This window comes from Myxine glutinosa, chromosome 1 (assembly GCF_964187855.1).
Source record: "Myxine glutinosa chromosome 1, kmMyxGlut1.1, whole genome shotgun sequence".
NCBI classification, from domain to species: Eukaryota; Metazoa; Chordata; class Myxini; order Myxiniformes; family Myxinidae; genus Myxine; species Myxine glutinosa.
The window spans coordinates 44,703,098-44,716,991 of NC_136261.1; the positions used below are offsets into that span (position 1 = coordinate 44,703,098).

At 43.5% G+C, this 13,894-nt stretch overlaps 1 protein-coding gene across 1 annotated transcript in view; it reads left to right on the forward strand.

Moving 5' to 3' along the window:
• Positions 1-12,105, forward strand: part of LOC137423356 (tissue factor) — a 58,178-nt gene extending 46,073 nt beyond the window's left edge. Inside the window, exons 5-8 of the mRNA XM_068110413.2 lie at positions 651-832; positions 5,473-5,648; positions 9,282-9,435; positions 11,802-12,105. Coding sequence (XP_067966514.2) covers positions 651-832; positions 5,473-5,648; positions 9,282-9,435; positions 11,802-11,959 — 670 coding nt within the window. The 3' untranslated portion in view covers positions 11,960-12,105. The remainder of the gene's footprint in view (positions 1-650; positions 833-5,472; positions 5,649-9,281; positions 9,436-11,801) is intronic.
• Positions 12,106-13,894: the final 1,789 nt, after the last annotated feature.

The following is a 13,894-nucleotide window of genomic DNA, read 5'->3' on the forward strand; positions in this document are numbered from 1 at the left end:
CTTTTGTGAGGCATATTGTTCCTGTGGAGTTTTATAACTTTCTTCCTGTGGTCCTCACAATCAGCCATGATCTTTCTTGGGCAGACCATATTTCCAAGATGTCCTTCAAAGCCAGCTGATTACTGGCATCCTTTGTTATTTAAGGTCTGAAATTTTGACAACCTACAAGGCCTTCATTTGCATCTTGGAGTGCTGCTCTCCCCTTTGGGTTGGCGATCCAGCCGATCATACCGTGCCCTCGATGCCGTGGAAAGCTGGGCCCTCAAAATCATTGGATTCGTTAAATTGGACGAACGTGGTGCGATTATATTTTCCTGCAATTAAATACCATATATTGAGATGTAATTTTTCAGGAGGAGTGATCCTGAAATCAGGTTCAGTTAAAGGAATGTGAAACATCTGCAAATGTGAAACAAATGTGAAATGTGGCAATGTGAAACGGATACATCTGCCATCTGCTTGGTCATCTGCCATCCCTGGGGTTCGATGTGTCAGGTGACTGAGCAACGTTCCAACTTCATCTTTTTGTTGTTTTTGTTCATAAATGCCATAAATTCTCAAATAACAATCTGAAACAAAATTTAAGCATGATGAAGCATTTTGCTCAGTTGTTTATGAAGATGTTTCTGATGAGGAATGGTGTGATGCAGGCATGATTGGCATTCTTGGAAAGGAAATGCTGCCTGCGTGGATTCCCGAGTGCACGAGTGTGATGTCACAAGCTTGTGTACGGATGTGCACACGAAGTACACCGCGCGAGTACGTGTTCAACGAAAAAACGTGATCTACTCCGTTTGGGAGTACACAACGGAATTCATCCCTTATAAAGACAGTGAGACACGTGGGAAATGGATTTCCCTTTATTAAAACTTTACTTCTTCAATTCTCCTCTACTTTGGTTTCCTCTTCCACTTTTCCCCTATTTCTTCCTTAACTTTACCTTTTCCTCTTCTTCTTCCCCTCTCCCCTTCTGGAAAACAAACGAAACAACAAGATGTCATGAGCGCACAATACTTGCAAAATTCACCCTTCCACAAAAAGAGTTGCCATGGATACATCAAATTGTCCATTTCATTAAGATTTAAATTGCCTATCTTGTCAAAGCTCGGGTCAATTGGATTAGAATTGATCATTTTTCAGATGAAAATTGATATTAGATGTTTGACCTAGAGGTGACCTTTGACCTTTTGACCTCAAAAATCGTTGGCTTCCCAATTCAGCGATGCACTATGTAATTGCTGTTCAATGTTCAAGTCAATCGGATGAAAAATGACAATTTTAGAAATTTGACCTCAAGATGACCTTTGACCACAATCAATAGGCTTCTTCCTTATGACCATCTCTACCATCTGGTGAGGTTTTGTGAAGATCGGTTTAAAATTGTGACCTGTAGGCAATTGACAGACAAACAGAATAACGCACAAGACCAACAAATATAGTTGAAGAATCTTCCATTTTGCAAGTAATAAATATTTAATAAATAAGACAGGGTTGCATGTACTTTTGCGTAATACACATAATGTGCCTTGGCCCAGAAGGGCCAAACGCATGGCTATACAAGACATAGTTGCTGTATCTGCTGTTTCAAACATAGCAAGGAGAGGAGATTGGTACCACCAGGTCTATTTGATCATGGAACCGTCAGCATGGCATCCGAAAAAATTGAGCTCTTAGGATAGATGACCAGTGTGTACCCCGGTTTATAATAGGTACACCGTATCCCTGCGTGTCGTAAGAGGCGACTAAAAGGGCATCCGGGCATCGGGAAGGGCATCCGGCCATTAAACATTGCCTCAAAGGGAACCATGACAATTACAACTACATATGGGCAGGGTACAGCCCGAAGTACCCCGTAGGGGACCTCACTCCCTCTCGTCAAAACTCAAGGTGAGGAACCCGATCGAAGCAAGGGTGGAAATCACTCCATTTATGACGACGAAACGTCTGATGCCCGACGTGTAGATCGGCTTCTGAGGTTTGGGACATGGAATGTAGGGACAATGACAGGGAGATCAGGAGAAGTGGTGGAAGTATTGGTCAGAAGAAGAGTGGACATATGTTGTGTGCAAGAGACGAGATGGAAGGGAAGTGGTGTGAGAATGGTGAAGGGTAGGCGGTAGGCAGGGACAGAAATATGAGTTTATGTGGCAAGTTTATGTGGCAACCCGGAGGGCGTGAATGGTGTTGGTGTCCTGTTTTCTGAGGAGTTTGCAGACAGTGTGGTGAGTGTGACGAGAGTGAGTGAAAGGTTGATGATTGGAAAGCTCTTGGTGAACGTCATCTCGGGATATGCTCCGCAGGTTGGTCGGAGCGATTAAGAGAAAGACAAGTTCTGGTGTGCAATAGAGAAGCTGATGGGAAACGTGAAAGATGAGGAAGTTGTTGTGGTAGGAGGAGACCTAAATAGACATGTGGGAAGGAGTATGGACGGTTTTGAGGGAGTTCATGGGGGTTACGGATATGGTGAGAAATGGAGAAGGTGAAAGGATTTTGGAGTTTGCTGATTGAGCTGATTTGTTGATTTGTAATACTCAGTTCCAGAAAGAGGATAATAAGCTTGTTACATACATGTCAGGTGGGTCGACGACAACCGTTGATGACCTGATGGTGCGTAGGTGAGATAGAAGGCACCTCCGGGACACAAAGGTGATCCTGGGGGAGGAGGCTGTTTCACAGCACCACTTGGTTGTCTGCGACATAAGGGTGAAAGGTGCGAGGAGAGCTTGGCGGGTGAAGTACCAACCGAGAATGACAGTGAGGGAGGCATTAAAAGAGAGGCTGAGTATGGCAGAGGATGATGTGGTTGAGCTTGAAAGTGGTTGGATGTCAATGAAAGATAGTCTGTTGGGAGCCATTGGTGAGGTATATAGATGGACTAAAGGACTCAGAAACATGGTGGTGGGATGATGAAGTTGGAAAGAGGATTGATGAGAAGAGGAAGAAGTTCAAGGAGTGGTAGAAGGCGAAGGGTATGGGGGCAGAAAAGGCAAAACCTGAAAGTAAGAAGGCTGCAAAGAAAGAGGTAGCAAAGGCGCAGGAGGCATGTAGGAAAATGTTCGGAGAACGCTTGGATTCGGAAGAGGGTCAGAGAGCGTTATTCAGGATTGCAAAGCAGATAGCGAAAGAGATGTGATGTGATGGGGGTGAGTTGCTTGAAGGATGATGTGGGACAAATCGTTGTGGACCCAGATGGAATTAAAGGAAGATGGAAGAGATATATGGAAATGATGTTGAATGCAGAGAATGAATGGGACGGCAACATCGAGAGTAACCCAGTTTTAGGACCGGCAGAGAGGGAAGTTGAGGAAGCGATAAACGCAAGGAAGAGTAGAAAAGCAGGAGGGCTGACAGTAGTTGTGGGAGATATGTTGAACGACGCGGGAAGTTGGGGGTGTGAAGCGAATGACAGAGATCTGTAATCTGGCGGTGAAAGAAAGCCGCATTCCAGTGGCTTGGGAACTGAGTACCCTTGTCCCTCTACCCTCTATACAAGGGGAAAGGTGACCCTCTGGACTGTGGCTCGTACCGAGCGATAAAGTTATTGGAGCATGGAATGAAGGTGTTGGAGAGGAGGATAAGGAAGAAAGTGAAGATCGACGAAATGCAGTTTGGATTTGTGCTAGGAAGAGGAACGACAGACGTGCTTTTTATTGTAAGGCAGTTGCAGAAGTACATGGAGAAGAGAAAGACGTTGTTTCTTGGGTTTGTTGATCTGGAGAAAGCTTTCGATAGGGTTCCATGTGTAGTTGTGACATGGGCATTGAGGAAGTTAGGAGTGGAGGATGCTGTGAAGAGGAACAGGTTGATCAGAGTAGTGATGGCAATGTATGAGAGCGCGCACAGCTGTAAGGACGAAGGACGAGAACAGTGCTGAGTTTGAGGTGAAGGTGGGAGTGCATCAGGGGTCGGTACCAAGTCCACTACTATTTGTAGCTGTGATGGAGGTGCTGGCTCGGAATGTAAAGGAGGGCTTACCATGGGAGTTGTTGTATGCAGATGATCTGGTGTTGATTGCGGAAAGTATGGATGGACTGAAGGAGAAGATGAACAAGTGGAAGGAATGTATGGAGACAAAAGGTCTGAAGGTGAATATCGGAAAGACATAGGTGATGGCAAGTGGTAAAGTATGTGGTGAGGTGGATAGAACTGGGAAGTGGCCGTGTGCTGTGTGCAGGAAGGGTGTCGGAGTCTACTCAATTCAATGTACAATGTGTGCTGAGTGGGTTCATCAAAAATGTAGTGGTCTGAGAGGGTCATTAACCAGTGTGGCAGCTACATTCAAGTGTAAGGTGTGCACAGAGGGTGCTGCAGATGGAGGAAATGTTGAGTTGGCTCTTGGAGATGGCGTGAAGCTGGAATGTGTGAAAACATTTTGCTACCTCGGAGACATGCTGAATGGAGAAGGTGGATCAGACCCGGCAACGGTTGCTGGAGTGAGATGTGCATGGAAGAAGTTTCGGGAACTGAGTGGCGTGCTGATGAGGAGGGGAGTATTGTTGAAGCTGAAGGGAAAGGTGTATGCTGCATGTATGCGAAGTCTTATGATTTATGGGAGCGAGACATGGGTAATGAATGTAGAGCAGCAACGAAGGCTGGAAAGGGTGGAAATACGAATGGTTCAGTGGATATGCAGAGTATCGTTGAGAGAGAGGAAGACAAATGATGAATTGCGAAAGATTATGGGAATAGAGCCTGTGATGGATGCTGTGAAGAGGAACAGGTTGAGATGGTTTGGTCATGTGTTGAGGAAGGATGAAAGTGACTGGTTGAGAAGCGTGATGGAATTGAATGTGGAAGGAAGTAGAGGACGGGGAAGACCGAGAAAGACTTGGCTAAAGGTGGTGGAAGAAGAAATGCGGGCAAGGTGGGTTAACAAGGGGAGATATAGAAAATATGGCAAAATGGAGAAAGTCATGGGGACTGCAAGGCTAACCCCCCTCTAGCAGGGTAAATGGCCTTAAAATGCATGTTGTAGGATAGATGATGAGATATTGATCTGTCATCAATTGATCTGTTACAGTGCTCAAACAATCCAGTGGTCAAAGTTTCTGATACGAACAACTACATATCAGTCAATTTATACGAAGTCCTTAGTTGGTTGAAGGTATATAATTCCTGGATTTGATGCAAAGCAGATTGTATGAAATTTGACCAAACTTCTTGGTTCGATGTATGGTGCTAATCTCTTTTGGTGAAAGTTAAATACTTTTGTTTGCTGTGAATTGGTTTACTTTCATACAGTAAGTGGTAACTCGTCATTCATTAACCCCAAAAGTATGAGCAGAAGGAAAACTATTTGAAATGAACGTCACACCCTGTCTGTTTACATTTCACAGATCAATACCATGAACATTTACATTCTACAGCATGAAAATTAATATTGTGCTCTCCTGTCTTCCTAGGTATTTAGTTTTGCTTCAGTGACTTGAATTGATGTCTGGAGAACATTGGTTTGCTATTTATTTTATGCAGCAATACTGGGAGCACCAGCAGCAAAGTTGGATGAGGTGAACAGGACACTGTGGGCCTACGTGCAGGCCCCACAGATACAGCTGGAGTTACCCAACAATCAACCGGCCTCTCTCGCAGAGCTTCTGCCTGACATAACCTATGAGCTGAAATACTGGAGAGATGGGAGCAGTGGCAAGGTGTTGGGATTGAATTTTTTTTTGTTTTTAAATAAATAAACCTTTGGAGCAGTGGGTAGCTCACTTAGGGTAATACTATATATTTAAAATTGAATCCTTTTGATTACTGTACTTTGAATTTATTTACTTGTAACTCCTCATGAATTCCAAAATGAGATGTCTGAGCTAATGAACTATCAGTGCAAGTTTGAACCTTGACAGGGGTCAGACTTGGCTAGATACTACCATTCTGATTCGATTTTAGCAGAGGCCCCTGCATTATAGCGCATCACCTGTACCACGTGATGTGAGAAATGCGTCGTTTTGGCCTCATTTCAGGAGATTCCAATGTTGAAAACTTTGAATGGCACAGAATGAGACAGCTACCAAGAGAAATATAGGATGTTGGAGCCAGTCCATAGGTGAAAGATGTACTCGGTTGACTTGTGGACAAAGGCCTTGTAGGCTGCGGCTTGTTCTCATTTTTCAAGGAATGGTTTGGAAAGATTGATGATGCCGTGTGTGCAACCTGATTTGGAGACCAGCTTTGCTATTTGGTCGACTCTGGAGATAGAGGTGCAACACGGGATCTTAAACATCCGTCCACTAATGCTAGCAGATGGGACACTAATTTTTCACGTTCATCTGAGGGACATAGACGTATCATCCTACATGGAAACCACTGGACAGTTTATATCCAGGCCTGGAATCAAACCCAAGCTAGACAGTTTAGAGGCAGGTACGCATACCTCTCGGCTAGAAATCCAGGTATGAAGGTGGCCTTGTATGCCATAGTAATTGAGGTTGGCAAGTGGAGCAGAATGCCCATGATGTGTACAGGGAGCTTGTCCAAACCTCTTGGTTGAGATTTAGGGCCTCCGACCTTTGCCGTGAGGAGCTCTGCATCATATTCCGAGTTGAATGATCGGACCAGAATCCAAACTGATGGCCAGGGATCATACCGTTAGAAAACAGAAAATAATTGACATCAGCAAGTTGGATTGGGTATGAGATTTTGAGGGAAACGATGAGTTGACACATTCTACCATATTCCAGCAGAGTCCCCAGTAGTGCTATTTGACGTGAGGGAGGGGATTAAGGGGAATTGTACACCAGACAGAATTCACAAGGCACTAGCATGATTTTAAGGAAGGAGAATGGTTTGAGAGGTTCAGCCTTGAGATTTACCAGATGTGTTCTGGCCTGCCTCGCATAATGCTAAGCAAATAGGTAAAAATGGAGCTGGCCAAAAACACTCCTGGCGCCTGACTGGTCCAATGATTGTAATCTTGCAACTCACCACCACATTCCTTTGTAAAATAAATATCCACACCTAATAAACAAAACTGGGTGAACACTGCAGCACATATCCAATTGTACATGCAGTGGACATTAACACGAGCAATATTGGGCATCGAAAGGTGTCTGGGCATATAAATATAATCTGTGCACAGTTAGATTTGGTTAATGCAGCCTAAACAGCCAGGGATTCATTCCTCCACAGCACAAAGTAAGGCTGTGGTGCCAGCACATTTCTTTTTGAATGTTACAGAAATAATTTGAGACTGTGCCTTTCAAGGAGGGCCTCATAGTAGCTTTCCGTTTACTCCACAAGTCTCTGATGCCACCGACTCATTGCTCGTCGCATTTGATTCAGTCTTCGCCAATCTCCTGTTCAACCTCCATAAACCAATCCAACTCCTGACATGGCTCTTCAGACCGATCCTCCATGCCACTCACTATTTAGCCAGGCTCCATCTCTCCACCTCCATCATGAAGAGAGCCCTCCTCTGAAGACCTTACTTCTGCTAGCATAGGATGCTCCCAATCAAAATGGAAGAAGATGAGGCCACGGCTTCTATTACCGTTGAAGAGGTGTCTTTGGACCCAGAAGGTGCAACCCATGTAAAAGACTGAGACTCAAAGGGAAAAGCTGCAGATCCATCCAGTTATCCAAACCCAACCTGCAACTGCCTTGCAGCATCTGCAAGGTTCTCCTCCTTCTTCATGGTCCAAGATGGAATTCAAGCACTTGCCCAAAGGACGTCTTGATCCATTCAAACTCTATTGACAAATGATTTTTCTGCAGTTAATGAAGACATTGAGGAGCACCACACAAGTTACATTACACAGGTAGCGCACAATTTCGAAACATGTCCCTTAGTTCACTTCAACCACTTCACACATGGGGACCAGCCTGATAGTGTAGTTGATCGTACTTGAAACAAGCGTGAGACTGACCAGGGTAGAAAATGTGACCTCTAAGAATCGATCATCATTACTCTAGGCAGATACTGATTAGGTAATAGGTCTATGAGAGAGGGCCTATGTGTAGCATCTATGTGAATGCCATACCACTTGTACAAGTAGAGGGCCCAACTGCTCAACCTCACTCAACCACTTGTCTCACCAATGTCAAGGCACCTCTTACAGCTCTTGACATGTGATTCACCAGATTCACTGGGTGCATTTTCCACTTCCTGTCATGATTCAAACATTGACCACATTGACAAAATGGCCTCAAAGGCTGGCCAGCACCTCGGTAATCTCCGCAGAGTTAAGTCCATCCTGTGTCACCCACAGCTCGTTGGTGTACAAGGCTTTCATTTGAAGTATCATGGAGAATGGCTCCCCTGTCCTGTGTTGTTGTATAGCCACGGACAGTTCTCTCGAACAAGCCTGTGGCACGTAGACAGCCGATTAATCTCCCAGGAACGATCCAGAGACCCCCCTACCCCCACATCCGGGATAGTATACCCCACCATCACAGAGACAAAGAGGAAGGGCCAGGCCAGTCCATGGGGACTGATCGGCACTCTGACCATGACCGCGCTGCTCTGACAAATCCGGGCAGCAGGGAAGAATGGGGAAGATATGGCCGCCAACTTGTGTTGGAGGAAGCGGGGAGGTACAACCACTGCGAAGAGGCATCGGCAATAGCTGCCCATCCCGTGTTGGTACAGTTGCTTCCCATCTTACTCCCCTAGAGGCGACTGAATCGAGGGTTCTCCAAGTTAAGTACATCTTGACAGGAGGCTGAGTCCCAAGGTTTCACCCACCACAGGAAGGATAGCAGACTTTGTGTTCTATTGACTCAATTTTGGACTTGCTCCTCTCAACCCATTGTCCCTTCCTACTCCAACCTGCCCAGGTTGCCAATGAAATTCTAGAATCCCACATCCGGTTACCTTCCCAAGTTCTAAACTGAATACGCACCTTCATTCTCCTACTGAATCATATTCCTGTCCTGTGACTGTTGTTTCGAGCTTTCAAGAATGCGGTCTATCGTTAACTCATGCTTTCCCCCATGCCCATTCCTGCCGTCTCCTACTTCCGTCGACCCAGTCTCCCACATCCCAGCTTTCCTTTCTGCCACTCATCCCCACTCATGTGCGATGTATTTGTCCCTGCTCCCCTCATCGGTAAACATGCTGCCCTCTACCGTTTAGCTCCTTCATGATGAGCCTAAATGTCTATTAAAAATAAACAAAAACTGTAATAAGCAAATTTTGACTGCTCTTTGATGACATTGATGACCTGCAGGACCGATGGGCAGAATGTCCTTGTTTACATCAGGACTTGCTGTTTCATTCTCAATAATCATCTGCGTCACCTGAATGGAATATCCCTTCTGCCATCCAATCCCCTGTGCAGAAAACCTTTACTTCCAGTAAAGAATTCTTCGTACTTCCGGGGGTGGATCCTACCTCCCAATACTGTGCAACTGCCAGGATCGTATTGGGGGAAGAGAAGAGGAAGGGATTGGAAAGTGATGCCGTCTGTTTCACACCTTCTGGCAGACACAGAGGTGAGAGAGACTTTGGGTTAAATAGCATTGGAAATGGTTACAAAATGGTAGAGAAACCCATCACCATTTTTGGTTTATCACCATGGCAAAAAATGTGGTTTTTCCCAGGCACTTTGAACCTTGCACGAGATTAAACGTTGTTGTATTTTATTGGAGGAGGGGGCGGGGCTATAAAGTTGCATCAATTTTTTTTCAATGCATAATGTGGGGTAAGATGCCCCCACCCGCATGTTTGCAATCCTTTGCTTCTTTGTAATGATCATTTGAAATTTCTTGCTAGCTATGTTAGCCCAGGACCCCCTATGTGCGCACATTCAGGATACGCAACATCCAATCATGACCACAACTCCTTATTTGGAAAAGAGGTGGGGGAGTGGAATCTTACTGCACATTACCATATTACTTTCCTCTTTTTTTTATCAATCTATTTATTTACTTGTTTTTTTCTGGGGTGGGGAAGAAGAGGAAGAGCAAGAGGGAGGGGGAGGATGATAAGTTATTAATGACTGAATTTTTAAACCTGCAGATTGAGCTTTGACTGTCATACCTGCTTTTCATTTTTTGCACAGATTTCCATTCAATGAAAGTTGTGTTCAAACATCCGTTTCAATCCAGCCATCAAATGTGCTTTTTGGCAGACGAGAATATGGAATTGTGTCTACATTCCAATCTGCTTTCCTATCTTTTCATTGTGCAGGGGATGGGCTTTTGTAATCGCTGTGTGTCTGTCTGTTAACTTTTTACCATTTGAGTTTTGTCATCAAATTTTCACCAAAGCTTTATTATGATAATACGGAGAAGGCAAATTAATAATTTTGTCAAAAGGTCAAAGGTCAGCATCACAATCAATTTTCATCCAATTGACCTGAAATTTTAAGAATTAGCATATTGGGTCAATTAATTTGTTCACCACTCAAAAGCTACAAGACTATTTATTTTTTAGATACGAGGGTTACCCAAAAAGTTTTGCAACACTTTTTATACTTCAGTCAAAATGAACAGGAAATGTCTGCAACTTATTCTGTGGTTAATTTTGAATGTCCTGCTTACTACTGCAGCGCCACGTAACAATACGTTTTCTAGCGCATGCGCAGGGGGTCGTCAAAATGGCGCTGTGTGGTGATGAGCGTTTTAAACAACGGCCTGTTATTGAATGTCTTGTGTCGGAGAAGGAATCAGGAACGAACAACATTATTGATGCCATATTATATTCAAGTGTGTGCACGTTGGGTTCCACGAAGCCTAACCGACGATCACAAAACTTTGCGGAAAGAGGAGTGTTCAGATTTGCTCTCCTGTTACGAGGCTGATGGTGAAAGCTTTTTGTCACGGATCGTCACTCGGGATGAAACATTGATCCATTGTCCTGAAATTTAAATAATTTGCAAATCGGTTCACTGAATTGGTTCACTAATCAAAAGGTAGGAGTGGATTGTTTTTTGGTTTTTTAATTTTTTAAAATTTTAGATCCAAAGGTCAAGGTTGCATAAAATCATCAATTTTTATTTTGTATATATTTTTTAAAACTGTTTTCGTTATTTTGAGCATATGGAAGAAGAAGGCGTCAGATTGCAAATGGATGTGGACGGGCTTTGCATTTTCAGATGTTTTCTAGTTTTCTCTTTGTTTTGTGCAATTTCTCCCTGGTTTTTTTTTTGGGGTTTTTTCTCTTCCCTCAATCTCTATTGCTGACAGGATGGCCTATAGGTTTGAATCCAGACCCAACTATAAATGGTCATCCTAGTGTTTCACAGACTGGGTGATTCATCATTGCGAGTGCGGCCCTCGGATGGACGTTAAACTGGGTATCCCTCTGCCAGCATTCGTTGGTGGATGTTAAAGATCCCACGGTGTCCTTCGCAAAGAGTAGGAGAACTATCTCTGGCAACCTGAAAAAAAAATACAAATTTCTGCCCCAACCAGCAGAGGGCACTGCATCAGCGGTAGTCGTGCCCTCAGGCAATGATGCTAACCCGCAGCCTTGTGCTGTGTACAAACAAAAAAGAATGTCTTATTCATCAGTGCAAGCTTGAGGATTCTTACAGTAGATGAACGTCTGACGTGCTTGATTTTCTTGGCCATTCACCAAGCAAGCTAGAATTGTGGTGGTATAGTGGGTGGTGGGCAGCAGATTCATGATCAGTTGGACGGACCACCGACTGACCCTCACCATATTTCCACCTCATAATTGAAGTTTGAACACAAGTGTCTTTATTGAATGGAAATTTAACCACAAAATGTGCATTGGCATTATGCAAAAAGCAAAGTTGATGGAATATGTCACCCTGTAGGTTTTATCCACTTTTGCTGTTCGCTTTTGTAATCCACCTTTCATCCCGCTAACCAGTAGTGAAAAACCTTGGCAGATAAATTCTCCGCCTGGATATACATCTTGGTGGGCTTTGTGGTCGTTGCTGCAGTGGTGATACTGATCGTGGCCCTCTACTGCTGTTGCAAGTCATCAGACAAGAAGACAGAACAGCCAGAGAATCTTAAGCTTAAAGATTTTGTGCTTGACAATTGACCATTGGTCTCCTTTGACTCCAAGATGTCATCACTAAGATGTACAAACATGTTTGGCCTGTTTCATTGCTTCATTTCCAGACCACCACCACCTCACATTTGTCGCTTCATTACATCTCGGTCATCTCTGGTCATTTCATCTAATCTTGACATTGCTTCATAAATGCCTGTTTCCTCACAAGCATCTTATCACATCCTTGGGCTCACAGGATAGCCTGGCGGTATGCGCACTGCCAGTTGAGCTGTCCAGCCTGGGTTTAAATCTTGACCCAGCTATAACTGCCATCTTGGTGTTTTGCATACAGGGTGATTCTTCAATGTGTGCACCATCCCTCGAGGTGAATGTTAGACTGGGCGTCCAGTCTGTTCGTGCTAGTGGATCTTAAAGATCCCGCACGGTGTCCTTCATGAAGAGTATGGGGGTTCTCGCTGGCACCCTGGACGAATTACAAATTCTTCCCTGGCTGGCAAACCACCTGTCATGCACCTTGCTAAGAAACTGCTTCAGCAGCACCAACGCATTGTAAAGAGTGTGGTAATCTTGTCATCACATCCTTGCAGTCTTGTGGTTATCTGAATATGTTGTTTTGTAAAAAGCTCTTAAAGTCTGTAAATACATATGCACGCACATTATATATATATATATATATATATATATATATATATATATATATATATATATATATATATATATATATATATATATGTGTGTGTGTGTGTCTTTTAAAATCTCAGTTTTATACACGTTTTATAGCTTTGCTAGTTGTAGTGTGGAGTTTAAGGTTCACTCGAGAGGTGTAACTCGATCGTGGTAATAATTGTTACAAACATTACATGCCCAAAATACCCTCGTATGTACTGTACCTTCATGGGGACAGGCTGGTAGCGCGTATGTCTAGGAACCCTTCAGTTTGGACCCTACCAGTTGTACGCTCGGATAAGTTGCAGGCAATCGTGGGTTTTTGACTTTGAATCCCACTTAAGCTAATGGGTCAGGATATGTTCTACTGATAAATGTTGCACACGCACACACCCTCCATCCCAATGGCCATTACACAACCTCTATTGAACAAGACACACATCCAATGAGGGCATGCATCAATTTTGAGCCATTGCAGCACATCATTGGAATTAAAAACTGTCACAAAAAGAAAAGGCAATCTTTCAGCCTTAATTGTTTCCAATATTTCACTGAGATTTAATTTAAAAGGCAAAAACCCCACAAACCCCTTTAGCACTGTATGCACGTGACAACTTTTAGTATCCTTACATTTTACAATGACTACGACGAAAATATCCAGACGTTTTTCAAGGTAGACCTACCTATATGTAGCATTTTCTTGAATGTAACTTGATTGGTACTGTATTACCAAATCGATGAATGCAAACTTTTCCACGGTTAATAAAGGTACACTGGATTTTAATTACTTACTATTTATATATATATATATATATATATATATATATATATTATTAAGAAGTATGCAACACAATGAATGCCAGTGCAGCCATAATCGTCTTGTATTGCTTTATTAATCTGGTAAGAAACATTGAGCAGTCATGTAAGTCAGACCATCACAAAAGCTGTGAGGTATGGTATGGAGAGGAGGAGAGGAAAATGACACCTTGTTTGGGACAGTATGCTTGAAGGTGTGTGTGTGTGTGTGTGTGTGTGTGTGTGTGTGTGTGTGTGTGTGTGTGTGTGTGTGTGTGTGTGTGTGTGTGTGTGTGTGTGTGTGTGTGTGTGTGTGTGTATACATACACACACACACAGGGTGTCACAAATGTGGTTATTTTTAACACTCGTGTAAAGGTCAAAAAGTTTTATTTCAAAACAAATTATTACTAGAAAGCGCAGTACAAAACATGCCATTTATTTATGTAAAGGAACATCTAGGAGATGCGCACCATTTCGTCTGACACATTCCTCCAATCT